This window comes from Falco peregrinus, chromosome 8 (genome assembly GCF_023634155.1).
Source record: "Falco peregrinus isolate bFalPer1 chromosome 8, bFalPer1.pri, whole genome shotgun sequence".
NCBI classification, from domain to species: Eukaryota; Metazoa; Chordata; class Aves; order Falconiformes; family Falconidae; genus Falco; species Falco peregrinus.
In genome coordinates this window covers 45,614,962-45,641,874 of record NC_073728.1, presented here as the reverse complement: position 1 = coordinate 45,641,874, position 26,913 = coordinate 45,614,962, and the positions used below count along the sequence as shown (strand labels likewise).

At 60.0% G+C, this 26,913-nt stretch overlaps 1 protein-coding gene across 6 annotated transcripts in view; it reads right to left on the bottom strand.

Moving 5' to 3' along the window:
- Positions 1 to 25,157, bottom strand: part of LOC101917328 (protocadherin gamma-C5-like) — a 55,157-nt gene extending 30,000 nt beyond the window's left edge. Inside the window, exon 1 of one of the 6 annotated variants that reach the window (XM_055812745.1) lies at positions 22,491 to 25,157. In XM_055812745.1, coding sequence (XP_055668720.1) covers positions 22,491 to 24,929 — 2,439 coding nt within the window. In that variant the 5' untranslated portion in view covers positions 24,930 to 25,157. The other 5 variants (XM_055812748.1, XM_055812750.1, XM_055812746.1 and 2 more) reach the window with 5 other exon arrangements.
- Positions 25,158 to 26,913: the final 1,756 nt, after the last annotated feature.

Genomic DNA, 26,913 nt, shown 5'->3' with positions numbered 1-26,913 from the left:
CACCTGGCCGGGCTCCCGCAGCGTACCGGTAGTGGAGAGGAAAGCCCTGGTTTCCCTCGGTAGGGTCGCGGGGGGTGGACAGGGCCGCAGGAAGGTGAAATCACTCCGGTCGGAGCCGGGGGAGAAGCAGGTGCTGTAGCACTGAGACTGGGAGTCGGTGGGTCGCAGGGTGACCTCCATGTACTTGAGGGTGCCGTCGGAGCTGAGCTGGAGCTTGGGGCTGGAGTGCTTGAAGAAGTCCCGGTTGGGCGACTCGCTGAGCCAGCAGCAGCAGCAGGGCGAGCCAGCAGCACGGCCTCTGCGCCGCAGGCAGCGGGCGGCCAGGAGAGTGATGGTGGCAAGTGCCACGGTGCTAACAGCTGCCAGTGCGATGATCAGGTAGAGGGTCAGGTCTGGCTTCTCCTTGGCACCAGCCAGGAAATCCCGAGGCTTGTAGTTATCCTCCGGAGCCATGTCCTCCAGGGCCACAGTGATGATGACAGTGGTGGACAGTGGTGGGTCGCCATTGTCCATCACCTGGACAATGAGCTGCTGCACAGCAGCATCGGTGTCCTGGAGGGCACGTGCTGTCCGCACCTCCCCGGTGTACAGCGACACGTGGAACAAGGAGGGGTCAGTGGACTGCGGCAGCAGTCGGTATGAAAGCCAGGCATTGTGCCCAGCATCTGCATCCACTGCTGTCACCTTGGTGACCAGGTAGCCCAGTGGGGCCGACAGCGGAACCCTCTGGGGTGCGGGGACATCACTGTCACTGGCTGGGTGCAGGATAGTGGGGGAGTGGTCATTCTGGTCCAGCACAAAGATGTAGACAGTAACATTGGCATGGAGCGGGGGGGACCCTGAGTCCCGCACAGCCACAGAGACTGGCAGAACCTGCAGCAGCTCAAAGTCAAAGGTGCGCTGAGCATACAGGTTGCCATTCTCAGGATTGATGTGGACAAAGGAAGAGATGGGGGTACCCTGCACTTGGCCACTCTCTATGGAGTAAACAAGCCGAGAATTATCCCCATCGTCAGGGTCCGAGGCAGAGACAGTGCACAGCAGGGAGCCAGGCAGGTTGTTCTCCTGGAGGAAGGCATCATAGGAGGGCTGCAAGAAGCGTGGGGGGTTGTCATTCACATCAGATATGTTGAGGAGCAACATGAGTGTTGTGGTGAGGGCAGGAGACCCACCATCCTGGGCAATCAGCTCCACTGCATACTGTGAGGTGGACTCACGGTCCAGGCTGTCCCGGGTGACCAGGGAGAAGTGGTTCTGAAGGGACCTGATGGCAAAAGGCACATCGGGGGCAATCTCCAAACTCACATCCCCATTGGCCCCTGAGTCTTGGTCCCGTACATTGAAGAGCCCCACAACGGTCTCTGGTGGGGTATCTTCTGGCACCGGGTTCAGCAGGGAGGTGAGCAGCACCTCAGGGGAGTTGTCATTGGTATCCTCCACTTCCACCTGCAGTGTGCAGTGTCCCTCCATCTCCGGGACCCCTCTGTCATGGGCTCGCACATAGATCTCATAGAAAGGTGATTCCTCGAAGTCCAGGGCCCCACTCACCCGGACCTCACCACTGTGGGGATCCAGGGTAAAGAGCCTCCGGACAGAGTCAGAGGTGTGAACCCCAAAGGAGTACTGTGTCTCCCCATTGGGGCCCTCATCAGGGTCAGATGCATTGAGCTGGACGAGCAGGGCCCCCACGGGTATGTTTTCCGGGACTTGCACCTTGTACATGGCACGATCAAAGGTGGGTGCATTGTCGTTGACATCCAGGACCACGACTGTGATCTGCGCTGTGCCCGAGCGAGCTGGGCTTCCCCCATCCACGGCCGTCAGCACCAGCTGCAGTTCTGGCTGCTCTTCCCGGTCCAGGGCACGCTCCAGCACCAGCTCTGGGAAGAGTTTGCCATCCTGCTGCTGCTTGACATCCAGGGAAAAGTGGGAGTTGGGGCTTAGCCGGTAGGAGCCCACAGCATTGGTGCCCACATCAGAGTCCTGCGCACTCTCCAGGGGGAAGCGTGCAGCCACTGTGGCAGACTCAGCAACGCGCAGCATGCGGTGAGCAGTGGGGAAGCTCGGGGAGTTGTCATTCAGGTCCAGGATTTCCACTTCCAGGCGGAAGAGCTGCAGGGGGTTCTCTGTCACCACCTGCACCGACAGCACGCAGCTGGCAGCCGCTCCGCACAGCCGCTCCCGGTCCAGCTGCTGGCTCACCACCAGCGCACCGCTGTCCAGGTGCACGGCGAAGTGGCGCAGGTTCTCCTCTGAGCCCAGGCGCAGCCTGCGACCTGGCAGCTCCTCCACCTTCAAGCCCAGGTCCCAGGCCACGTTCCCCACCACGGTTCCCACCTCCGACTCCTCAACCACCGAGTAGTGGATCTGCCCGGAGACCCAGCCCCAGCCGCAGAGCAAAAACAAACTCAGTACTTGCCATTTCCAGGCGGGTCGCTGGAGGCTGCCGCTTTCCATGTCCATGCGCGTCCGGCCCAGGACACAGCAGGCGCCGGAAAGATGCAAAAAAAATCCCCAGGTCTCTCTTCCACGGCTTGGAAAACAGCTCTGGGGCTCCGGCAGGCTGCGGCTCCGGCTGTCAGCCTCCCAGCAGAGGGGGTGGGCTGGGGGAGGGGAACTGAATCACAGCCCCAGCGCGGAGGTGGAAGTGGGGGGGGAGAAGTAGATCCCCCCCACCCCCACCCCGGCTTCAGATCAGCGCCCAATTGGCCGAGAGCTCCGGCCCCTCTCGCCCAGCACTGGCGCCCTGGAGGTTTGGGAAGCAGGGGCCCGAGCCGGCATCAGCCAGGCTGCCACCCCCGGCCTCCCCTCCACCAGCCTGAGTCACTTGCTCCGACAGCTCACTTCACGTTCGCAGGGAAACTGCACATCCTGGCAGCCTGGAAGCTAGGTACAAGCCCTCCCTGTGTGCTCCCCCTTCCACAATGGTGGCTTCACACTGCACCCACAGACAAAGGGCAGCTGTCATGAACACAGGCCAAAAGGCCTTTTCATGCCCAATAAAAAGGTGCTTGTTAGAGCCCTGAGGTGCCAGGGGCTCTTCTCAAACCCCTTTTCTCCTCCCCACAAACTAATGCTCTGGCCACTGCCTGTACCCTGTAATTGCCTCTGTAAGTGAAACATCACTGCCACCAGCACACCATCAGCCCAGAGACCTTGCACTGAGGCAGGGACACCCACCCCTGCCAGCACCCCATGGGTGTCCGAGGTAGTAGGTGAGAAGGCAGAGATGGGTGAGCCATTCAAAGGCGGAATGCACTTGCTCCCCACACACACCCAGCTGGACACCCCTTCCTCACCTTGGGACAAGGAAGAGATCAACCTCCACAGTACCCCAGTCACTGCAAATGCAGGGAGCCAGCCAACAAGCCCACTTGACCACCGCCAGATCACAGCATCAGGTCAGGACATCAGACTGAGATGAGGCCTGAGCCGTCCACCTGACAGACACATATGATGAAATGCCACAGCAGACACAGCTTTGCAGCCAAGCAACCTCCCAGAGGGCAAAAGCAGGTGTCTCAGCCTCCCCAGGGAGGGAGCAGAGCAGTAACTCCCCCTCTCTCCCTTTCCCAGAAGATGGTGGCAAGCTGCAGGGTGTTTGCTCAGTTCACATCCCCACAGAAGCCTTGTGCAGTCATGCCCTCAGTTCATGTCAGCGGTGCACTCAAGACCACCCTGACCTCCCCTGGGTGCATGCAGACCCTGGGGGTTGGGGTCCGCAGTGGTGCAGCAGGCAGGGGACCCAGGTCCTGCCTGGGACCCTGCTCATCCCCACCACCTGGGCCCCAAGGGGATCTGGGGGAATAGGTGACCGAGGCTGGGGGCACCCACACCCAGCACGGTGGACAGTGACAGGGACACAAGCCTTCTGGGTGAGGATAAAGACGGCACAGCCGCTGCCGCCGAGGGACCTCCCTCTCTTCTGCAGCCCCTCCCTGCCCATTCTGAGAATCACGGGGCGGGACCACCCTACTGCCACTCTGGGAGAGACACAGGAAGGGACCTCGCGACTGGTGCAGGACGGCGCCCGAGTCCCACCTACTGCCCGCTCGGCGGGCGGGGAGAAGGCCTTCTTAAAGGGCAAACGCAGCAAAAGGCTGGAAAAGCGGGTTCCCCAGTGTCCAGAGACCTGTTTGACCTGCTTGGACGTCCTAATTCCCTGAGGGCTGCCGACGGTGTCACCAGCAGGAGGCTGTCACAGTAACCTTGACTTTGGGATGTGCCCTGTCCCCATCCCTGGCAGGGTCCCAGACAGCACAACCGGGTGACAGACATTGCTGCTGGCAACACAGAGTGCTATGCCCCAGGAATGGATTTGGTGCTGCTGCAGTGTCCCAGTAGAAGCCCCCTGTGAAGCCCATATAGTCTGGGAGAATCTGCATAGTGTCCCAAGGTAGCTCAGTCACCAAGGGGCTGGAGTAAGGGATGGGCTTCACACAGGGGATCCTGCTGTTGCTTGGGTCTGCCAAAGCCCTGGATGGGAATGCTGGCAAGGCAGGAAGGGTATGGGGTGTTTAGGGTGGAGAAGGAGATATCCCTGTTCCAGAGGGCCAGAGCTCACCCTACAGAAAGGTTCCAATCCAGACAACCCAGGGAGCTGAGGGATCACTGGAGATCCTGCAGGGTAGGATCTCTCATGGCAGGGCATGCCACCTGCCACAGATGGGGCCAGCACCGTCCCCACTGCATCGGTTTTAGGGTCTGGCCATTACCCTGCAAAGCAAAGAGGTGTATAGCCCTTGCAGGCTTGACATGGTCTGTGGCATTGGGCTGGATCTTCTGTCACCACAAAGACTGAAAATCCAGAGCTCAGTGTCAGCCCAGATGGTTTCTCACTACCGGTGTCTTTCCAGTGTAGTACTGGGAAGTAGGGAGGAGCCATGGCTAGGGCTCAGGCTTACCACCTGTCTGTTATCACCTCTTTCCACCCCCATTCTCAAATAATTTACTGCCCCCACCCCCAGAGGCATCTTGCCAGGACCCTTTGGTGGAGGGGACACCTTTGTCCCCAGCTGTAGGACAACCCACACAATGCTGAGGAACACTTGCTCCTGCAGCTGCTGCAGCCATTTGCACCTGCCACAAATCAGAACTGCTGAGCCTGAGCAGCAATGCGGAGGGGGAGGGGGCGGGGGTAGGAAAGGGAGGGGAAGGCATAAAATAATTCTGAGAGGTTTCTGCCTCCGTCTGTGATTCAGCCACAGAGAGCAGGCAGCACACGCAGCCCCACGCCCATGCACAGCTTCCACTGTACCTCACTTCCGTCTGCTCCGAGGAACAGGTTGCTCCTACTCACAGCATCCCAGGAGGGGACACATTACTGGCACCAACCACCTTGGAAACCCATCAGATTTACCCCCCCTTTCACTGGATCCACTCCCCAGCCTCAACTCTGAGGATCAAAGCGTTCCTGTAATTAAAAACTCTCAAGCTGCACAATCCCCACCGGGGAAGAAGCACAGAAGCTGCCTGCCATGCGTGAATGCCTTCCTTGCTGCAGTTTGTTCAGTCAGGACATGAGACATCATCCAGACACAGCGTATTACAAATCGTGTGGGGCTTTTAATAGGGTTGTTAAACCACCACCTCAGTGCAAGACTCACCATCCTGCTCAGAGCCACAGTCCAGCGCACCAGAGCCCTGCAAGCAACGGGTTGACTGCAATCCCACCCACCCCAAAGTGAACATCACAAAATTTCTACAGAAACAAAACCAGAACCACCAGGAGTGAAACACAAAATGAGACACGGACTGGAGGAACTGCTCTGTGACCACAGTCTGTCAAATGGAGGAACCAGCATCGTCCTTCAGCTCTGCATACTACACTGTGGGAAGTGACACCCTGGTTCCCCCTCGCTGACAGCTGGTGGCTCCCAGCCCTGTTTGCACGGCCACCTCCTCAGCCCCCACCAGGGCACGATGCAGAGAGGCTATGTTCCCCTCCCAGTGCCCCCCTTGGCTCTCACTTTGCTAAGGGAAGGAAATACCATTAGCAGCAAACTTTCTGCCAAGGATTTGCAAGTGGTTGCAAGCTGACCTCAGTCTCCATCAGTTACTCACACAAGACATACCCAAAACTGCATCCGAAATATATATATGTTCGCTAACCTGAGCAAACTGACCCACTTGATCCTGCACACCACAGTGCAAATGTCAATGATACTCAGGACGACTCATATGACTACAAAGAAGACCTGTTCAGCTACAACTTAACCACTCTTTAGAGGCAAGGCGCAACTGGATATTCCCCCCAACCTCAATCTGCTACACCTATGGCACAAATGGACCATGTCTCTGCCTGGCACTGAGAAATGCCAAGGAAGGAGCTACATTACCTCAGCAGGCATGGGGAGCCGGCCGGTGGTGCCCACGATCTGGTGGTACAGCCCTGGCTCACCATTCCTTATGGTGCTCTGGCGGCTCCCCAGGGGGCTGGAAGTGAAGGGCTTTTTACACAGAAGATCACTCTGGCGAGAGTCTGTGGTGAGATAGACCTGGTGGTAGAAATTGGGTGGCGTGAAGCCACCACGCACGGCGTCAATGTGGTGGAAGGGCCCTGGTGTCCTGTACAGGGTGCTCCTGGAACTGTTGAACAGCTCCTTTGACTGCCTCCACTTGTAGCACTTGAAGATGCCCACTGACAGCATGGTGATGAAGAAAGCTGCTGACACCAAAATCACAGCCAGGATGAGATAGAAAGTCAAGTGCCTCCTGGAATCATTGGCAGGTGCCACATCAGTGAGGTCAGTAAGCACCTCCTTGACCATCTCAGCCACAGAGATGGAGACAGTGGCACTGGCAGACAGCACAGGCTCCCCATGGTCTTTCAGCAGGATGACTAGTGTGTGCTGGGGAGCATCATCCTCCTGGAGTTGGCGTGCCGTGAAGATCTCCCCACTGTGCAGCCCAACTGAGAACAGGCTGGGGTCAGTGGCCTGCAACAGGGTATAGGAGATCCAGGCATTGTACCCTGCATCTGCATCCACTGCCACCACCTTGGTGACTATGTGCCCAGCAGGAGTGCCTGGTGCCACCACATCAGTATAGGTGGCAGTGGTGTTGGGGTGAGGGTGCAGCACAGTTGGGGCATTATCATTGAGGTCAGTGACAAACACACTGACTGAGACATTAGTGGCCAGAGGCGGAGAGCCGCCATCCTGGACCTGCACCGTCATGCTGAACTCCACCTGGTCCTCATGGTCCAGGGAGGTAAGCAGGTAGAGGGTGCCATTTTCTCGGTGGATGGAGAAGAGGTGGCCTACACTGGGGTCACCCTGCAAGAGGGTATAGGAGAGATGGGCATTGCGCCCAAGGTCTGGGTCTGTGGCACTCACATTAAGGATGGGGATACCAGGCATGTTGTTCTCCAGCACATACACATCATAAGAGTCCTGAGAAGACTTGGGCGCATTGTCATTGATGTCTGACACCTGCACCAGGATCTGTTTTACGGCAGACAAGGGTGGTGAGCCTGAGTCCCTGGCGGTGATAGTGATGTTATACTCTGATGCCTTTTCCCGGTCCAGAGCCGCTTTTGTTTTCAATGTGTAATAATTTTTGAGGGAGGAGCTGAGCATGAACGGGATCCCAGGGGAAATGAAGCAGTTCACCAGACCGTTGCCATGGGAGTCCAAATCTGTAACACTCAGCAGACCTACGACCGTCCCTGGGGCTGCATCTTCAGGCACAGGGCTGTACACAGAAGTCACTGTCACCTCTGGAGCATTGTCATTCACATCCACGACTTCCACCAGCACTTTGCAATGAGCCATGCCAGGAACAGCACCCTTGTCTTTAGCCTGTAAGTAAATCTCATACAGCTTCATTTCCTCATAGTCCAGCTGTCCCTTGACCTTCAAGTCCCCCGTGGCTGAATCCAGAGCAAAGAGTTCTCGTACCTTGGCAGGTGTGTGGCTGCTGAAGGAATAGACAATGTCTCCATTGGGCCCATCATCCAGATCATACGCGCTGATCCTGGTGACCAGGGTACCATCGGGCATGTTCTCCCTCACACTTGCCTTGTAGGTGGACTGGTTGAAGACCGGGGCATTATCGTTGGCGTCCACAACGTCAATGTGGATCTGCACGTGGGCTGACCGTGGCGGGCTGCCTCCATCCAGCGCAGTCAAGACCAAGTGCAGCTCCCGCTGCTCCTCCCTGTCCAGCTCCTTCTCTAGCACCAGCTCCGCGTACTTGCTGCCATCCACCCTCGTCTGCACGTCGAGCGCAAAGTGCGGGTTAGCGCTGAGCTGGTAGGTCTGCAAAGAGTTAACTCCCACATCGGGGTCTTGCGCGCTCTCTAGCGGGAAGCGCGCTCCGGCTGCCACCGACTCACTGATTTCCAGCCTCGCCTGGCTGCTGGGAAAAACCGGGTCGTTGTCATTGATGTCCTGGATCTCCACGGCGCCGCTGTACAGCTCCAGCGGGTTTTCCACCAAGATCTCAAAGCTGAGGGCGCAGGGGGAGTGCGCGCCGCAGAGCTCCTCCCGGTCTATCCGCTCGCTCACCAGCAGCGCGCCGCTCGTCAGATCCACCCCGAAGTACTTCTTGTTGCCCCCGGACACCACCCGCAGCCGGCGTCCCGGCAGCCGCCCGAGGTCCAGCGCCAGGTCGGCTACCACGTTCCCCACCGTGGAGCCTCTCCGCGCCTCCTCGGGAATCGCATAGCGAATCGCGGCGGCAACCCAGTCGGAAACGCCGAACAAAAGCAAGAGGCTCAGTACCTGCCCCGTCGTCACCCCGCGGCTCCTCGCAGCAACGCCGTTCATCGCACAGGACGGCCGCGCCCTCCGCTTCGCCCCCCCGCCCCGGCTAGAAACCCCCAGCTCGCCCCGTCATGCCGCTGCCCAGCGCGCCCCGGGAAGCGCCGGGCATTGCTCTGAGGGCTCGGCCGTGACTCGCTCCCAGGCTCTCTGAGACCGTCTGCGCCTCATCCCGGCTCCGAGCGGGGCCGGGCCGCCAGATCCCCCCACTCCATCATTGGCCGACAGCGGCACACAGAGTCCCGGCCCATAACTGCACGGAGCGCAGGGCTGCCGCAGCCCCGCCGGGAGGGAGCGGCGGCCCCGGCCCGCGGGGCTCAAGCCGGTTGACCCTGAAGGGAGAGCACAGCCCTGCGAGAAACCCAGCTAATGGCAGCCGGGCGGGGAGAGCGCTGCCTAGATCGGGCACAGGGGCTGCGCGCGCGGGCAGGAAGGTGTAAGAGCTGGCGGAGAGGAGGACGCCAGAAAGGGTGATACGGCAACGGGTGGGGTGTCCCCCGGGAAAACATCGCTGGAAAGAGACAGCGGGAGCAAGCAGGGGAAGTGGAGCGGGCGGGACGAGGGGTGGGGAGGGTCGGCCGGGGCACGCAGGGCGCCGGGGAGAGCCAGCCCAGCCCCGGCACGCGACGCGCCAGGTTCGAGTGTCCCTCGGGATGTCGGTCCTCCCACCGAAGTGCTTGGCCAGCCTCTTCCTGGTATCCCACGTCGTCGCAGCGTCGCGCTTCTGCGTGCCACCACGGCAGCGTCACCGGCAAAACGAGACGGATGTCGTGCTGCCGAGTTAGGAGCAACCCCTCCGGCCGCAGTCACCCCCTGCCGCAGGGCCCCCAGTAGCATCGCCCCTCCAGCTCCCAATGCCACCACTGTCCCACCAGGCATCTTCCCCGACAAATCGTAGAAATCTCGGGTTAAGACGCCCTCCTGCTCTCGCCACCTCCCAGCTTGCTCCCCAGCACCTGTTTCCACCAGCCAGACGCAGGGAAATCACAGTCTGCGACGTGCCGATTCACCGGGAGCAGTTCCTGTTCCCGTGCTGGTCACGGCACCGGCAGCGCCTGGGTGAGAAACAGCCAATTCTCGGGCTGCCTGCCTGCGTTTGGGGCTGTCATGGCCAACAACTCCTGATACCTTGGATTTTCCGACGTTTCGAGCGTTCATGTGGATAAAACTACCTCAATTTGGGCATTCGTTGTCTGTCACCTGCACAACTGATCAGCTGTCACGGTAAGGGGCCCAGGATGCTTGGTAAGGGAGCACCAGGAGCTCTGTCAAAACCCGCCTGTGGCCAAGAAACACAGAGTCCAGGTGGCTTCCCACAGCCGAGATTGATAAGGAAGGGACGGTGATCTCTGGGAAATAAACCGGACTAGAAATCAGTGCCCACGTGTTCACTCGCTTACCGAGAGACAGGAGAAGGCTCCCCACGCCCTGCAGACCTGGCTCGGAAACCTGGCTGGTTATCAGCTATTGCTCGTCGTGGCGGAGCGTCTTGTGGAAGGGATGCAAATCATCTGCACCAATGTGGGAGACATGACACCCACCAAAGTGACAGGGACCTTGACTCTGGTTACGTGTCCTTGCCCTGCACGGGCCCCTTAACTGCTATGAGCAACACGGGATCCACTCAGAGGCAGTATTTCTGCGCTTATATGAAGAATCAATAATATCAAATAGATCGGCGCAGCCTTTCCTCTCTTACATGCTCAGCTATTTCCTTTCCTACCAAATAATCGTTGCTGAAGGATAAACTAATTGTATCAGCTCCACTTACCATTCTCATCACCAGTCCACGGAATGTGATAAAAGTACAGGTTTCACACCGATAAAATCCAACGTTAGTCATCTAATGCTGTACGTAAATAGAATTTCGTTCTGGAGCAATTTAAAGACTAAGAAGGAAAACTATATGCTTTAGCCACTGCAGCTGCATCATGCACGTAAGTACACGATATGCTTCTATCCATTTTGGAGCGCTTCTGTAACAGACAGTATCTGCAGGCTCACAGTGCTGACAGCAAACTTCTTTTCTCATAGGACCTTATGCAACAAAATCCCAATTACCTTTCTCTTTTACATATAATCCGAAAAGAAGAAAATCCATAGCTCTCTTCGAGACAAATTTTGAAACAGTATTCAGCCACTTATTTTCTTTGAAATAAGCTCTGAATCTTTTTTCCAACCACTGCCCATTTTGTATCTTTCCCTGTTTACTCAACAATTTGTCTAACGTGCGTATCACAATTCTTAAGGAGTTTCTCTTTGTATGAATGTGCACACAACCCCTATTCAGAGTACCTCGACCGCTTAGTCCCAGCAGCAGCGGAGAGCTGAGTACAACAAAGAGACCTCTGGAAAGGCATGGAAGACTGAACATTTGCCTTCCCGTATTTCGACTGATCTGGAGACATTACGTCTCCACCACTTTGATGGGAAGCCCGAATACGGAAGGTGATGCTCTGGAGCTCCTGAAAGCACCATTTGGCGGGAGAGGAGTGGAAATGTGCGAAAGTTAACGGCAAAGATGCCTTTCCCCTGCACCAGGAATTCCTTCGGGGACGGGTTCAAGCCAAATCCCAGCCAGAGCCGCTCACTCCGGGATTATGCCCGGGCTCCAGAGAAGTCGCTGGCAGTAGTGGACCCAAAGCATTTTCCGCTGGGCGCCAGGCTCGGAGCTACAGTGAGGCACCAGCCCCGGCTCCCCAGACGGAGGGGGATGTTATTCCCGGGTGTAAATAAATAACTTCCTTTTGAGGCGTTCAGAATATGAAAAGAAGTAAGCAAGCAGGGGAAACAGCAGTACAGAGCTGCTGCCCTAAACAGGCCCGGACAGATCACACATTGTTATCACAGGAACGGGCTCAAATCGGGCTGAGACGATCAAACTGGACCAAGATGAAAGGGTTATCTCAACTTCGGACCCCAGGTCACCGTTGCCCAGACTCTACTCCGTGTCCACCCCACCACCCCAGCTCAGTGAAACTCGCACCTAGAGCAGGACAGACAGCAATACTGACAGCATTGCGTCGCTCCTCGGGGAACAACCGACAATTTACGGATGAGACTGAGCAGGTCAAAAGGAAGAGCCATAGTCACACACACACACCAGCACACAGCCACGCCCCCGAGCGATTCAGCAATACGCCCGGATGTAACGCTGAGCTTTGCCGGTTACCCACTGATCTCTGAGGGCAGAACAGGGGAAGGAGAATAATCACACAAGCCCACAGAAAGGGACCCTAGGATGGAAGCTCACCTGTGCAGACCTCTCGGCGCTATGAGAGTCCATCCTGGAATCAGTGTCAGAGCCGCGTTCACCAGCTAGGAGACGGTCAGACACGGCTACTGCCCCTGGTCTCAGAAACGTGAAGTCCTTCTGACCCGACTCGGAGGCTAAACACACCTCGTAGGAGTAGGGCAGGGGCAGCGTGCTGCTGCAGTAGTTATACGGAGCTTTTGAGCCCAGGCTTGAATACAGTTCTTTATCAGAAGTTAGAAAAACGGGAGGGCTCCTCGATCGTCGGCATTTAAAGAACAGTATCAAAATTACTGTGGAAACGAATAACAAAGACACGACAGCGAGCGCCGCTACAAGAATGAGGTTTAGGTCAGACACCAGCTCAGACACAGCTTCTCCATCGCTCAGCTCCGGCAGCGCCTCCTGCAAGCTCTCGGCCAGCACCACGTGCAGCGTGGCCGTGGCCGACAGCGCCGGCTGCCCGTGGTCCTTCACCACGGCCACCAGCCGCTGCTTGGCCGCGTCCCTCTCCGACACGGCCCGCGCCGTGCGCACCTCGCCGCTGTGCAGCCCCACGCGGAACAGCGCCGGCTCCGGCGCCTGCACCAGCTCGTACGACAGCCACGCGTTGCGCCCCGCGTCCGCGTCCACCGCCACCACCTTGGCCACCAGGTACCCGGCCTCGGCCGAGCGCGGCACTACCTCGAACGGCCCCGCGCCCGCCGCCGCCTCCGCCCCCGCGCCCGCCGCCGCCGCCGGCCACAGCACGCGCGGCGCGTTGTCGTTGCGGTCCAGCACGAAGACGCGCACCGTCGCCGTGGAGCTCCGCGCCGGCGCCCCGCCGTCCTGCGCCCGCACCGCCACCGCGAACTCGCGGCACTGCTCGTAGTCGAAGGAGCGCTGCGCGTACACCGCGCCGCTCCGCGCCTCCACCGACACGTACGGCGCCGCGCCCGCGCCGCCGCCCGCCAGCCAGTAGCTCACGCGCCCGTTGGCGCCCGCGTCCGCGTCCCGCGCGCGCACGCGCAGCACCGGCGCGCCCGCCGCGTTGTTCTCCGCCACGTAGGCGCTGTAGGCGGCCTCCTCGAACACCGGCGCGTTGTCGTTCACGTCCGACACCTCCAGCACCAGCGCCGTGCGGCTGGACAGCGCCGGGCTGCCGCCGTCCCTGGCCACCACCGTCACCCGGTGCTCGGCCGCCTGCTCCCGGTCCAGCGCGCTCGCCGTCACCACCTTGTACGAGCCGCCCGACGACGCCACGATCGACAGCGGCGCCTCGCCCGACAGCTCGCACGACACCTGACCGTTCTCCCTGGAGTCCCGGTCCCGCACTTTCACCACGGCTACCACCGTGCCGGCCGGCGCGTCCTCGGGCACCGGGCTCAACAGAGATGTTAGCGTCACCTCGGGCGCGTTGTCGTTCACGTCCAGCACCTCCACCTCCACTTCGCAGTGCGCTACCAGCCCCCCACCGTCCCTCGCCTCCACCAGCAGCGTGTAGCTTCGCGTGTCCTCGAAGTCGAGCGGCTCCTGCAGCACGAGCCGCCCGCTCTCCGCGTCTAACACGAACTTCGCAAGCACCTTGGCCGGCAGCTTCCCGAAGCTGTAGGAGATTTGGGCGTTGGTGCCGGCGTCGGCGTCGGAGGCGGAGACATTCAGTACCGCCGATCCCGGCGGCGCGTCCTCGCGCAGGCTCGCGTAGTACCGGTCGTGCGCGAACACGGGGGGGTTGTCGTTGGCATCGGTGACGTTGATGCAGAGCTGGGCGGTGCCACTCCGGGGCGGTTCTCCGCCGTCCAGCGCCGTCAGCACCAGCCGCAGGCTCTGCTCACGCTCTCGGTCCAGTGCGCTGCGCAGCACCAGCTCCGCGAACTTGCTGCCGTCCTTGCTCTCCTTCACCTCCACCGCGAAGTACTCGTTGGCCTCCAGCTCGTAGCCCTGCAGCGAGTTGCTGCCCACGTCCGCGTCCTCGGCCATGCCCACGGCAAAGCGGGCGCCGGGGGGAGTGAGCTCGTTGATCTCCAGCTGGAAACTATCTTGCAAGAAGCGCGGCGCGTTGTCGTTGACGTCGTGGATGGCGACGTCGACGTGGAAGACGTTGAGCGGGTTCTGCACCAGCGCCTCGAAGCTGACGGCGCAGGACGGCGACTCGCCGCACATCTGCTCCCGGTCCAGCCTCTCGCTCACGTACAGGTTCCCGTTCTCCCCGCTCACGCTGAAGTATTGCTTCTCGGCGCTGAGCCGCAGCTTGCGTGCCGGCAGCTCGGCCGGGCTCAGCCCCAGGTCCCGCGCCAGCGGCCCCACCAGCGAGCCTCTGCCCAGCTCCTCGGGGATGGCGTAGCGGATCCGCTCCGGCGCCGCCCGGCAGCACAAGCACAGCAGCACGGCGGGCAGCAGCGCTCGCCCGGCCGCTGGCCGCCGGCTCGGCCCCGGCCTGCCCGCCATTCTCGCCAGCGCTCGCCGCGCTCCTCCCTCCTGCCGCTGCCCTCCCTCCCTTGCAGCCCCGCTCCGCCACGAGCGCGGGGGCCGCCGGAGGGCAGCGATCTCGGTGCCGGCTCGGACGCCGCTGCTCCCCGCGCCGCCTCTCGCCGCTGCTGCCCGTGCCGCGGCCGTTCTGCCCGGCGCCGTGCGAGCCAGCAGCCCGCGGGGGGCAGGACGCTGCGCGGCTGCGGCTGCGGCTGCGGCTCCATCGCCGCTTCGCGTCGGCCAACAGCGGCACCCGGAGGCGCCACGACGCCACCGCAGCCGGCTGATGGCCGCGCTCCGCGGCGCACACCCGCTCTCCGGGGCGCTCCCAGCAGCTGCCGGGAGTCGGCGCCACCGGCTACCGGAACGCGCGATTCAGCTTTTCAGTGCGGCGAGTTTCTCACAGCCGCGGCAAGGCGACTCAAGCAGCGCTGCTCAGCCGCGGCACGGCAGTCTGGCTCGGGAACGTGTTGCCGAGCGGCGGAGGAGCGCTCAGGCTCCGCGCAGCAGAGCACAGGTGAGTACAGGTCAGTACAAGCAGGTGCGCTGTACAGCGCATTTCCGATATATTCCAACAGCTTCTACTTTTGCTGCGGGTGGGATTTCCCAGATCTTTTATTTCATTTCTACGAGCTCTGAGAACTAACAGCCACAAGTGACTTTCGAGGAGAAGCTGTTGTAGACAGCAAGCGCCAGACCCCGCCTTTTGATTTGAGGAGATTCTTGTTCATATTCCTTTTATTTTACATACCTCTGAGTGTGACTGAGACCGAGGGAAAACGGTAACCCTTATTCCTTGCAACAGCACTATTATTACATGCTCAGAGTTTTACATATCACGGACATCACTACTTCTTGCTCTCGGGAAGACAGACCTGTTAAAGCACTTTTTTCAGGATTGTTTCTCTCAGCGAACGGGGTAAGTAAGTAGATCTAAGATGGCGGGCAGCAAACAGGTAGACATGCGCCCAGGATACTTCAGTTACCAATCCGCTATTCCAGGAATTGTGAGGAGGAGTGGTATAGTCCTCCGCGGTGTTGCCCCAGGTGCATGCGACATGTCAGCTAACTTTCCGGGGACAGCCAGAGACTTGTAGAATAAAAAGGCAGCAAAAGAAGTCCAAGAAGAAAAAGTCAGAAGGACAACACTAGAGAAGGCAGTTTACCCATGACACAAACACAGGGACGTGTGCTTTGCACCGATCATACACGTATCACTCCAGGCGTGGGATGGTCTGAAAATGAAAAGGATGAAACCCTCTTGAGTGCGACATCTATGAAAAAGTACTTGATCCTCCTCAGTTCCTGTTTGTACGATAACACCACCTCTCAGCAACAATCAGGAAATCACGGAATGCAAGCCCGTCTTCAACAAGTCTTGGTTCATGACCACGGAGAAAGCAGGGCACAGTACGACCAGCTGAATCATTCCAAGCACTACACAGACCACGTGCTGAGAAACTACAGGTACATCAGATTTTGCTAAGACTCCTATTGCTCCAAACAAGACCTGACTCTGTGGATGACTACTGTGCTCATTCTTGAGATCCTGGTGATAAGTCAATTCCTGGTTATGCCACTCTTGCCACTTCCTCAAAAGGTACAAAGACATGGACTACAGGACTCAGTTTCTCCTTCACAAGTTTTTTCCACTGCAGTAGTTACTAACAAACGATCGTTGAGCCACAACATTGCTGTAAGAATAGGCTCTTCCTTGCCAACAAGACCATTCTCACAAAGTAGCCAGCGCACTGTGCTTCAGATGCAGAGGCACATACAGGAGGGTCACCTTCCCACACTAAGCAAGTATTGACGCAGAATCTCGCCATTCCTCAACTTTTGTTGCATTGCACTACTACTGCTCACATGCATTTCAAATAACTAATGGTACATGAAAACTCTGTGTTGTAAGACAATCGTGATAAATAAAGGAACGAATTATAGACTTTAGAAAAACCTTCAGCTAATAAGCCGTTCATAATGAAAATACCTGTGCATGTCTAATAGTCCAATCCGATGAAAAACGTTGGCGAGCAAGAATTTAGCATTATATCGGCATTAGGCACATTAAGACCCTGTCACTACATCCTCAGCTACACCACTACCTCTAACTACACGGCTCTGTAAAAGACACGAAGACGAACAGTAAAGCAGGTGAAGAGTGCCCAGAGGAGAGTAACGATCCCTCAGAGATTAGCCCCTCTTTGGCAGAAGAGGCTACAGGGTTGCTGCGTCAACAGGTATCTCGTGGAAAACGAGGTCATTCTCACAAAATCGTTCTAGGTACAGGAAGACTCTGGATGTGCTCACCGGCTGGGAGTAAGGGTAAAGGAGCCCAAAAGGAGAAAACAACCTTTCCAACCCGTAACGCTAGTAAGAATGCATGCTTCTCTGTTCCTCACACACCATTTGCATCGACTTTAAACACAGTATCGGAAAATCAAGCGCTGCTACACGAGGGAAAACCGTAAGAAACAAGCTGTAAGGCGACATCAAAAGCACAAATGAACAACCCCTCACTGCAAGAGCGTCTTGACATTTCTTGAAAGTGCCATGCTGTCTGTAAGACACCCCGACAGATATCGAGACAATACTATTTCCTAACACTTCCCCCATAGACTGAAGACCTAAGAGGCTTATAGAGTCTATAAGCACAACATTCATTCTGGGAACATCTACTTCTTCAACTCCACTCCATCGTTGGAAGAGCACAGCGGTAACTCACAACCAACGTGACCAACCAGCTCTTGCATATGCACGCGTATTTTAGAATTTAACACTTACCAACAAGTAATTGCGCTCCTCCTCGACCCTCTTTCTAAATCCGGAGCATGGAGCTCACTTTTGACCCAGTCAAGGAAATTCCGACAAATAACAAGGAATTGTTATCCCAGGAATGCCTGGGAATGGTCTCCTGATTAAGGAAGGCGTTTTCCACCTCCAATGTGGAAAACACACCCCATTCTGGTACACAAAATCGGCATTGCTATCACTACTGGCTGAGGAACATGCTCCGTGAGGGACTTTCACACAAGAGACTAGTACAAGACATGCCAAAGCACACAGGCGCTATACGTTCATATCCAACAATGGCTTACATCCATCCTAAATAAATGACTGTTAAATGAAAGAGATGTGTAACAAGGGAAGAGAGATAATCAAGTGAACCAAAATAAAAGACTTCAGATAAACACCTTAATTAAAATGTCGTTCACGATAAATACAATTGTGCATTTGTAATACACCTATAAGTAAAATGTCTCACAGGCTGGTAAAAACCACAAAAAAGTAACAGAAACTTTCAAATAACGACAGGTTCCAAAAGGCATACTAACTGTTCGTCACACACGGCTTTCAACAATAATATTTAATAGAAGATCAAAAGGGTACTACATGCACAAGTACGAAACAAGAAATAAGGATTCATAAAAAGTACGAACTAGTAACCAGCCGTACAAAGTTATGCACGGGGTGGTTGACGTTCTGCTTACAGAAAACCTAACGTTACGAAAACGCATGTGCTGTCGGTAAGATACATGACCCTGCTAATAACGCGAAGTACTGTTTCATATTAATGCAATATCTCTGTTCAGAAGAGCTGCTACTAAAAGGAAAACTGTTATTCTACATGTCGGGGGACAGACTGAGAAACAACCTGGCCCAGACTAAGAACAATATAGCCAAAGCAGCCTCCCACACCACGGTGAGGATGAAAAATACTCCAACGTCCACCTCCCGGGAGCAAGAGGAACGACCACGCAGCGCGATGCTAAATGAAACTTTGCCTCATTCCTAACCAAACCTCCCCACACAGTATAAGAAGACGGGAGAGAAAGGGCAGAGAAGCAGCAGAGAGATGCGTAGCGAAACCTGTCCGGCCAGAGGCACTCACCGGGGGCGCGGCGGGGTCGTCGCCGAGCAGCGGCGCGGGCTCGTCGGGCGGCGGCCGGGCCGGGAGGGTGTCGCAGCAGCTGCCGGCCGACAAGCGGAGCTGGCTCTTGCGCGAGTCGGCGGTGAGCGACACCTCGTGCGAGTAGGAGTGCAGGAAGGCGCGGACGCCGTCGATGCCCACAAAGTGCGAGGCCGGGACGCCGCGCGCGGCGCCGCTGCCCGCCGCCAGCAGCTGCGAGCGGCGCCAGCGCCGCAGGCGCAGCGCCAGCAGCAGCAGCAGGAAGGCGAGGAAGAGGCAGGACACGGCCGCCACGGCCACCACCAGCCAGCGCGTCAGGCTGCCGGCCGGCTCGCCCGGCGCCGCCGCCGCGCTGCCCAGCTCCGAGAGCAGCTCGGCCACGCTCTCGGCCAGCACCACGGTCAGCGTGGCCGTGGCCGACAGCGCCGGCCGCCCGTGGTCCTTCACCACCACCACCAGGCTCTGCCGCGCCGCGTCGCGGGCCAGCGGGAAGCGCGCCGTGCGCACCTCGCCGCTGTGCAGCCCCACGCGGAACAGCCCCGGCTCCGTCGCCTTGGCCAGCTCGTACGACAGCCACGCGTTCTGCCCCGCGTCCGCGTCCACCGCCACCACCTTGGCCACCAGCGCCCCGGGCTCCGCCGAGCGCGGCGCCAGCTCCACGCCCGCCCAGCCCGCGCCCGGCGCCGCCGGCGGGTACAGCACCTGCGGCGCGTTGTCGTTCTCGTCCACGATCACGAGCCGCACCGACACGTTGCTGCTCAGCGCCGGCGCGCCGCCGTCCTCCGCCCGCACCCACAGCCCCACCTCGCGCACCTCCTCGTAGTCGAAGGAGCGCAGCGCGTACAGCGCGCCCGTCTCCGCCTGCACCGACACGTAGGACGAGAGCGGCGCGCCGCGCACCCGCCCCTCCGACAGCCGGTACCGCACGCGCGCGTTCTGACCCCAGTCCGCGTCCGCCGCCCGCACCGTCAGCACCAGCGCGCCCGCCGCGTTGTTCTCGGGCAGCCGGGCGCTGTAGCGCGCCTCCGCGAACACCGGCGCGTTGTCGTTCACGTCCAGCACCCGCAGCGCCAGCACCGCGCCGCTCCACAGCGACGGCGACCCGCCGTCCGCCGCCCGCACCGTCACGTTGTACTCCGCCACCTCCTCCCGGTCCAGCTCCCTCGCCGTCACCACGCGGTAGTAGCCCTCAAACGACTTCTCCAGCCGGAACGGCAGCCCCTCGCCGATGCTGCACCGCACCTCGCCGTTCGCCCCCGAGTCCCGGTCCTGCACGTGCAGCAGGGCCACCACCGTCCCCGACGGCGCGTCTTCGGAGATCGCACTCAGCGCCGACCGCACAGAAATCTCGGGCGCGTTGTCGTTCACGTCTGTCACGCTGATCGCGACTTTGGCAGTGTCGAAAAGGGCCCCACCATCATGTGCTTGAACCTCAAGATCGTACGACTCGGCTTCCTCGAAGTCCAGGCTCCGCACCACCGTGATCGATCCCATCTCAGTGTCCAGGTGGAAAATCTTTGACGCTCTCTCCGAGATTTTCTTCACTGAGTATTTCACGTGCCCATTCAGCCCCTCGTCGGCGTCGGCGGCCGTGACGGTGAGGAGGACGGAGCCCACGGGCACGTCCTCCGACACACGCACCGTGTACTCGGCCTGGCTGAACTGGGGCGCGTTGTCGTTCGCGTCCAGCACTGCCACGCGGATCCGCGCCGTGCCCGTCCGTGCCGGCTCGCCGCCGTCGCTCGCCCTCAGCACCAGCTCGTGGAACGCCGCCTCCTCCCGGTCCAGCGCCTTGGCCAGCACCAGCTCGGGGCGCTGGTCCCCGCCGGGGCCCGCCTGCACGGCCAGCGAGAAGTGCTCGTCGCCGCTCAGCTCGTAGCTCTGCAGCGAATTCGCTCCCGCGTCCGGGTCGTGAGCCTCGGCCAGGGGAAACCGCGACCCCGGCGCTGTCGTCTCGCTCATTCGCAGTTCTTTTTCTGCCTCTCGGAAGCTGGGCGCGTTGTCGTTAATGTCCGTGATCTCCACGTCGACGCCGTAAAACTTCATTTCCCCGTCCACTATCACCTCACAGCGCAGCACGCATTGCTGCAGACCCTCGCAGAGCTGCTCTCTGTCTATCCTCTCCGCCGTCACCAAATGTCCCGTCTTCCCGTGCAGGGCGAAATACTGCGCCTTACCTTCGCAGACAAGGCTCACACCACGGTCGGGGAGCGCGGGCAGCTGCAGCGCCAGGTCCTTGGCCACGTCGCCCACGAACGAGCCCTTCGGCATCTCCTCGGGAACCGAGTAGCGCAGCTGCCCCAACACCGCCTCCCACGCCGCCAGCAGGACGCACCAGAGCAGGGCTCGCTCCCGCCGGCCCCAGCGCTTCCCCGCCGTGCACATCACTGCCGCGGCACCACCGGCAGATCCCCGCCGCCGCCCGCCGAAAGGGGCACGGGCACGGCTCTCCGCTTCGGGCCCCTCCGCCTCGGTGCAGCAAGGCTCCGCACCGCGGGGACGCTCGCAGACCGCCCGGCCGCCGAGCCAGCCAGCCAGCGAGAGAGCGAGCGAGCCGGGCCGCAGCGGGCGGGGCTGCCGGCAGCGCTCCGGCCTTCCTCTCGCTCCTCCTCGGTCAACAGCGGCGCCCGCAGCCTCCTCCCGGCACTGCAGGCACCGAGCGCTGCCGAGCGCGGCCCTCCCGGCCTCCCCACGGGCAGCTCGCCGGGACGCGGCACTCGCCGCGGAGGCAGCGGGTCCCGTCCAGCGGGGATCTCCGCCGTCGCCTTCTCTCCCGCCCGCCCCTGCCTGGCTCCCCGAGACCATCCCGGCCAGGGAGACAGAGCGCGCCTCCCGCGGCTCGCCTGATGCTACCGCACGGCAATGATGACTGCCTAACGGCCGTGGATACACAAGAATGTACATTTTTTCGTAAAACGATGCTCAGACTTTTAGTCCAAAAGCACAACCCTCCCATCACTGGCTTCTGTAGCCGTCACGCTGGAACGACCGGTACAAGGACAGCAAAAGCAAACAGGCTCTGCAACACAAAACACGACCTCCAGAGCGTCCCCCGGGAGCCAGAGGGATCAGGCTCATTCACCCAGCCGCCAGGAACACGCCTCAGATTAAACGCTCCGCCACCGCTGACGGTCATTAGGCGGTTAAAGGCTAAAGGGGGTGGCGGCCAGCAACACAGAACCTCAGCGCCCCACCCCCGCCCAGCCAGACCCTGACGAGGGGGGCTACTCGGGCACCTGAATGGGCTCTGGGATTTCTCCCAGCAAGACGCAGGATAGCTTATGTACATTCACATTTATCCAAGACATTCGATAATTCGATACTGATAATTCTATAATCGGTTTCAACGACCGCGCAGCGGCTTTCATCTTCTCAAAAATCACGCTGTAAGAGCTTGATGCGTGGCAGGAAAACACTCGTGTAGTTCGTGAATATTCCCGGCCGCGGGACACCTTTCACATTAAATGCTGTAGGAAGCGGCAGAAGACAAGGACGGCTGCAAACCCTAAGCCACGTGGACGATGCGCAAATGTGCAAATGCACTTTAGTCGAGTGCGCAAATGGTGTCGTTTTGCGTACCTCATTGTAGTCTTAGGTATGTTCTCAGGATGGGAAGACAGGCTCTGAAACACAAGAGGCGACTTTTTCCCATCCCTTTTTTTTTCCCGTTCTACACCTGCGCTTGTCTCAGACAGACAGACAGACGAAGGCCAGGCAGAAAGAGGGAACTACTACCACACAAGAAAAAAGAGAGGAGAAATAATCGCGCACAGAACTCGGGAAGATCACGCGGGGACGAAATATATCCGCCCCCCGAATGCAGCCGTTCCTGCAGCCTTCTCTAGAAGATGGGAGGGAACCTGGCGGAAGGAGGGAACCGCTCACTGGCGGGGAACAAGCGCCGGGGTAACTGCCCCGGTCACGGCGCCACGCGCACCTTCCTGTGGGAAAGAACATCAAGGGGCAGGCGGAGAGCCCGTGCGTGCCTCCGTTCCCTGGCGGGGACACGGCCCAGCGCTGCCCCTGCACCGCCCCCGCGGGAAGCCCCGGGGAAGAGCGGTCGGCGGCTCGGAAAGGCTCGAGGGGAGGAGCGCGAGCGCGCGGGCTTACCGACCTGCGGTGCGTCGGCGTCCGCGGGCGGCTCTCCCGCGCCGGCGCTGCTGCTCGGGCTCGGCTTCCCGCAGGGCTCCCCGCCGAGCAGCTCCTCCGCGGGCAGGCTGGGCAGCGGCGGCGGCAGCCAAGCGCCCTCGGCGACGGCGCGGCCCGGCGCCACGCACAGGTTGTAGGAGTAGGGCAAGGTGCCCTCGCAGAAGTCGGCCGGGAAAGCGGCGCCGGCCACGGAGAAGCGCTGCGCGCCCAGGCAGCGCAGGACGGCGGGCGGCCCGGCGCCGCGCACCCGCGCCACCACGGCCAGCGCCACGCTCAGCAGGAACAGCGCGGACAGCAGCGCCAGCGCCAGCACCAGGTAGAACTGCAGCTCCGCCGGCGCGTCGGCGCCCGCCGCCAGCTCGCTCAGCTCCGGCAGCGCCTCCTGCAAGCTCTCGGCCAGCACCACGTGCAGCGTGGCCGTGGCCGACAGCGCCGGCTGCCCGTGGTCCTTCACCACGGCCACCAGCCGCTGCTTGGCCGCGTCCCTCTCCGACACGGCCCGCGCCGTGCGCACCTCGCCGCTGTGCAGCCCCACGCGGAACAGCGCCGGCTCCGGCGCCTGCACCAGCTCGTACGACAGCCACGCGTTGCGCCCCGCGTCCGCGTCCACCGCCACCACCTTGGCCACCAGGTACCCGGCCTCGGCCGAGCGCGGCACCACCTCGAACGGCCCCGCGCCCGCCGCCGCCTCCGCCCCCGCGCCCGCCGCCGCCGCCGGCCACAGCACGCGCGGCGCGTTGTCGTTGCGGTCCAGCACGAAGACGCGCACCGTCGCCGTGGAGCTCCGCGCCGGCGCCCCGCCGTCCTGCGCCCGCACCGCCACCGCGAACTCGCGGCACTGCTCGTAGTCGAAGGAGCGCTGCGCGTACACCGCGCCGCTCCGCGCCTCCACCGACACGTACGGCGCCGCGCCCGCGCTGCCGCCCGCCAGCCAGTAGCTCACGCGCCCGTTGGCGCCCGCGTCCGCGTCCCGCGCGCGCACGCGCAGCACCGGCGCGCCCGCCGCGTTGTTCTCCGCCACGTAGGCGCTGTAGGCGGCCTCCTCGAACACCGGCGCGTTGTCGTTCACGTCCGACACCTCCAGCACCAGCGCCGTGCGGCTGGACAGCGCCGGGCTGCCGCCGTCCCTGGCCACCACCGTCACCCGGTGCTCGGCCGCCTGCTCCCGGTCCAGCGCGCTCGCCGTCACCACCTTGTACGAGCCGCCCGACGACGCCACGATCGATAGCGGCGCCTCGCCCGACAGCTCGCACGACACCTGACCGTTCTCTCCGGAATCCCAGTCCCGCACTTTCACCACGGCTACCACCGTGCCGGCCGGCGCGTCCTCGGGCACCGGGCTCGACACCGACAGCACCGTGATTTTGGGCGCGTTGTCGTTCTCGTCGGTGATCTCTAGCTGCACCTCGCAGTGCGCCGTCAGCCCGCCGCCGTCCCTCGCCTCCAGGCCGAAGCTGTATTTACTCCTCTCCTCGAAATCGAGGGGCCCCGCCGTCCTGACCTCGCCGCTCTCGCTGTCCACGCTGAACAACGCGCGGACGCCGTCGGGGACGTTGCCGAAGGAGTAGGAGACCCGCGCGTTGGAGCCCACGTCCGCATCCGTGGCCCGCACCCGCAGCACCGGCGACCCCGGCGGCAGATTCTCCCGCACTCGCGCCTCGTAGATGCTTTTACTGAACACGGGGGGGTTGTCGTTGGCGTCCGTCACGTTGACGCGAACCTGCACGGTCCCGGACCTGGCGGGGTCCCCGCCATCCACCGCCGTCAGCAGCAGCTCGAAGGAGCTCTGCTTCTCACGGTCCAACGCGCGCTCCAGCACTAATTCCGGCTGCTTCTTTCCACCCGGGCTCTCCTTGACGGCCAGGCTGAAGGACGGGTTGCTGCTGAGCTGGTAAGTCAGCTGCGAGTTGCTGCCCACGTCCGCGTCTCGGGCCATCTCCAGCGGAAAACGAGCGCCGGGAAGCGTCCATTCACCGATGTCGAAGTGGAGAGCAGCCTTGCTGAAGGCCGGCGCGTTGTCGTTGACGTCGTGGATGGCGACGTCGACGTGGAAGACGTTGAGCGGGTTCTGCACCAGCGCCTCGAAGCTGACGGCGCAGGACGGCGCCTCGCCGCACATCTGCTCCCGGTCCAGCCTCTCGCTCACGTACAGGTTCCCGTTCTCCCCGCTCACGCTGAAGTATTGCTTCTCGGCGCTGAGCCGCAGCTTGCGTGCCGGCAGCTCTGACGGGCTCAGCCCCAGGTCCCGCGCCAGCGGCCCCACCAGCGAGCCTCTGCCCAGCTCCTCGGGGATGGCGTAGCGGATCCGCTCCGGCGCCGCCCGGCAGCACAAGCACAGCAGCACGGCGGGCAGCAGCGCTCGCCCGGCCGCTGGCCGCCGGCTCGGCCCCGGCCTGCCCGCCATTCTCGCCAGCGCTCGCCGCGCTCCTCCCTCCTGCCGCTGCCCTCCCTCCCTTGCAGCCCCGCTCCGCCACGAGCGCGGGGGCCGCCGGAGGGCAGCGATCTCGGTGCCGGCTCGGACGCCGCTGCTCCCCGCGCCGCCTCTCGCCGCTGCTGCCCGTGCCGCTGCCGCTCTGGCCGGCGCCGTGCGTGCCAGCAGCCCGTGGGGGCAGGACTCTGCGGCGGCTGCGGCTCCGGCTGCGACTCCGACTCCATCGCCGCTCCGCGTCGGCCAACAGCGGCACCCGGAGGCGCCACGACGCCACCGCAGCCGGCTGATGGCCGCGCTCCTCGGGGCGCGGGGGCTGCGCCGGCACCAGGGGCTTTCGGGTCACCTCTCCCATCGCAGAGAGTGCTCAGCACCCGATTCGCCCGGCAGAGCACAACAGAAGGAACTCAGCCTCTCCTGTTGAAATCGGCAGCAACAACAAGAGGAACACACGGTTTGATAGCTGTGGAAGTCTTCTTCTCCGTTCTGCTTTCCTTACCTGGGACGAGTACCATCGAGGACAAACTCGTGTTGGAGTACTCAATGAGGCATCAGAAACAGAATGAAGCAAAATCCTCTGCAGTCCTACCATGCCAGAACTTCAAAGGCTCTCCTTTGTTCCAATATTACTTCTTTTCTTAATAAGAAGAACAATTATCCCTAGAAACATATCACCCTAACGGCCACGTGTATGATAAGGGAACAGAATAACCCTTACTAGTTTCATTTTAATTCACAGAAGTTCCTGCTATTGCATCTCCATACTTGAGGGGCTGAAGAGGGAAAAGTGAAAGCCACACCGAGTCTTTCATGGATCCAAAGAATGGTTTGGGTTTGAAGGGACCTTTCAAGTTCACCTAGCCCAGCCCTGTGCCATGGACAGGGGCCTCCTTCACTAGGTCAGGTTGCTCAAAGCCCCATCTTACCTGACCAAGAACCCTTCCAAGCATGGCACATCCGCAACGTATTTGAAAAACCTGTTCCAGCGTCTCATCACCCTCATCATAGAACGTTTCTTCTTTCTGTTTCATCCGAAACAACCATCTTTCAGTACAAAACCATTGCCTCTTGCCCTGTCACAAAGCGCCTGGTAAAAAGTTTTTCTCCGTCTTTTATTGTAAGCCCCATTTATACATTGAAAAGGCACAATAAGGTCTCCCAAGAGCCTTCTTTTCTATAGGCTGCAGAACCCCAACTCCTTCAGCCCTTTTCCTAACACCAAAGATAAATGGCCAATAGAAAAGAGGTGCAGTCATCTAACAGAGCCTGGGTCATCAGATGTTCTAGCCCTTTGACAATTAATTTGACATTTTCTGGAACTGGAACGCAGTACTGCAGCTGGGATCTCATGAAAGCAGAGCAGAGCGGGAGAACCATCTCCCTTGCACTGCTGGCCATGCTATTTCTTATGCAGCCCACAATGTGATTGGCTTTCTGGACTTGGAGCAAACATTGCCAGCTTCTGTCCCATTTGTCACGCACCAGTACCCCAATGTTGTTCTCAATCCTCCCATCCCCTAGTCTGTATTGAAACTGGGGATTGCCCAGACACAGTTGCAGCACCTTGCACTTGGCTTTGCTGAACGTCTAGCCTGCAAAGGTGTCTCCGGATTCCGTCCCTTCCCTTGAGTAAGTCAACTCACCTTCAAGTCATATCCAGATATGCTGTCACTGATCCAAATTGCCCTATGAATATATAAAATAGTACTCATCCAGGTACAGACTGTTGAGGGATACCACATGTTACTGGCTTCCACTTGGATATTGAGCCATTGACTAGAACTCTTGGGACGGGGCCATCCAGACAATGATTTAACAGTCCCATATTTCTCCAATTTAGCAGCCAGAGTATTTTGGGGGGCTGTATGGAGGATACCCTGCACAGTCTTCCAACGATGCACATATTCTCCCACAGCCCCAGGTGTGCTAATGGAAATTTGCTTGGGCTGGGTTGGAACTC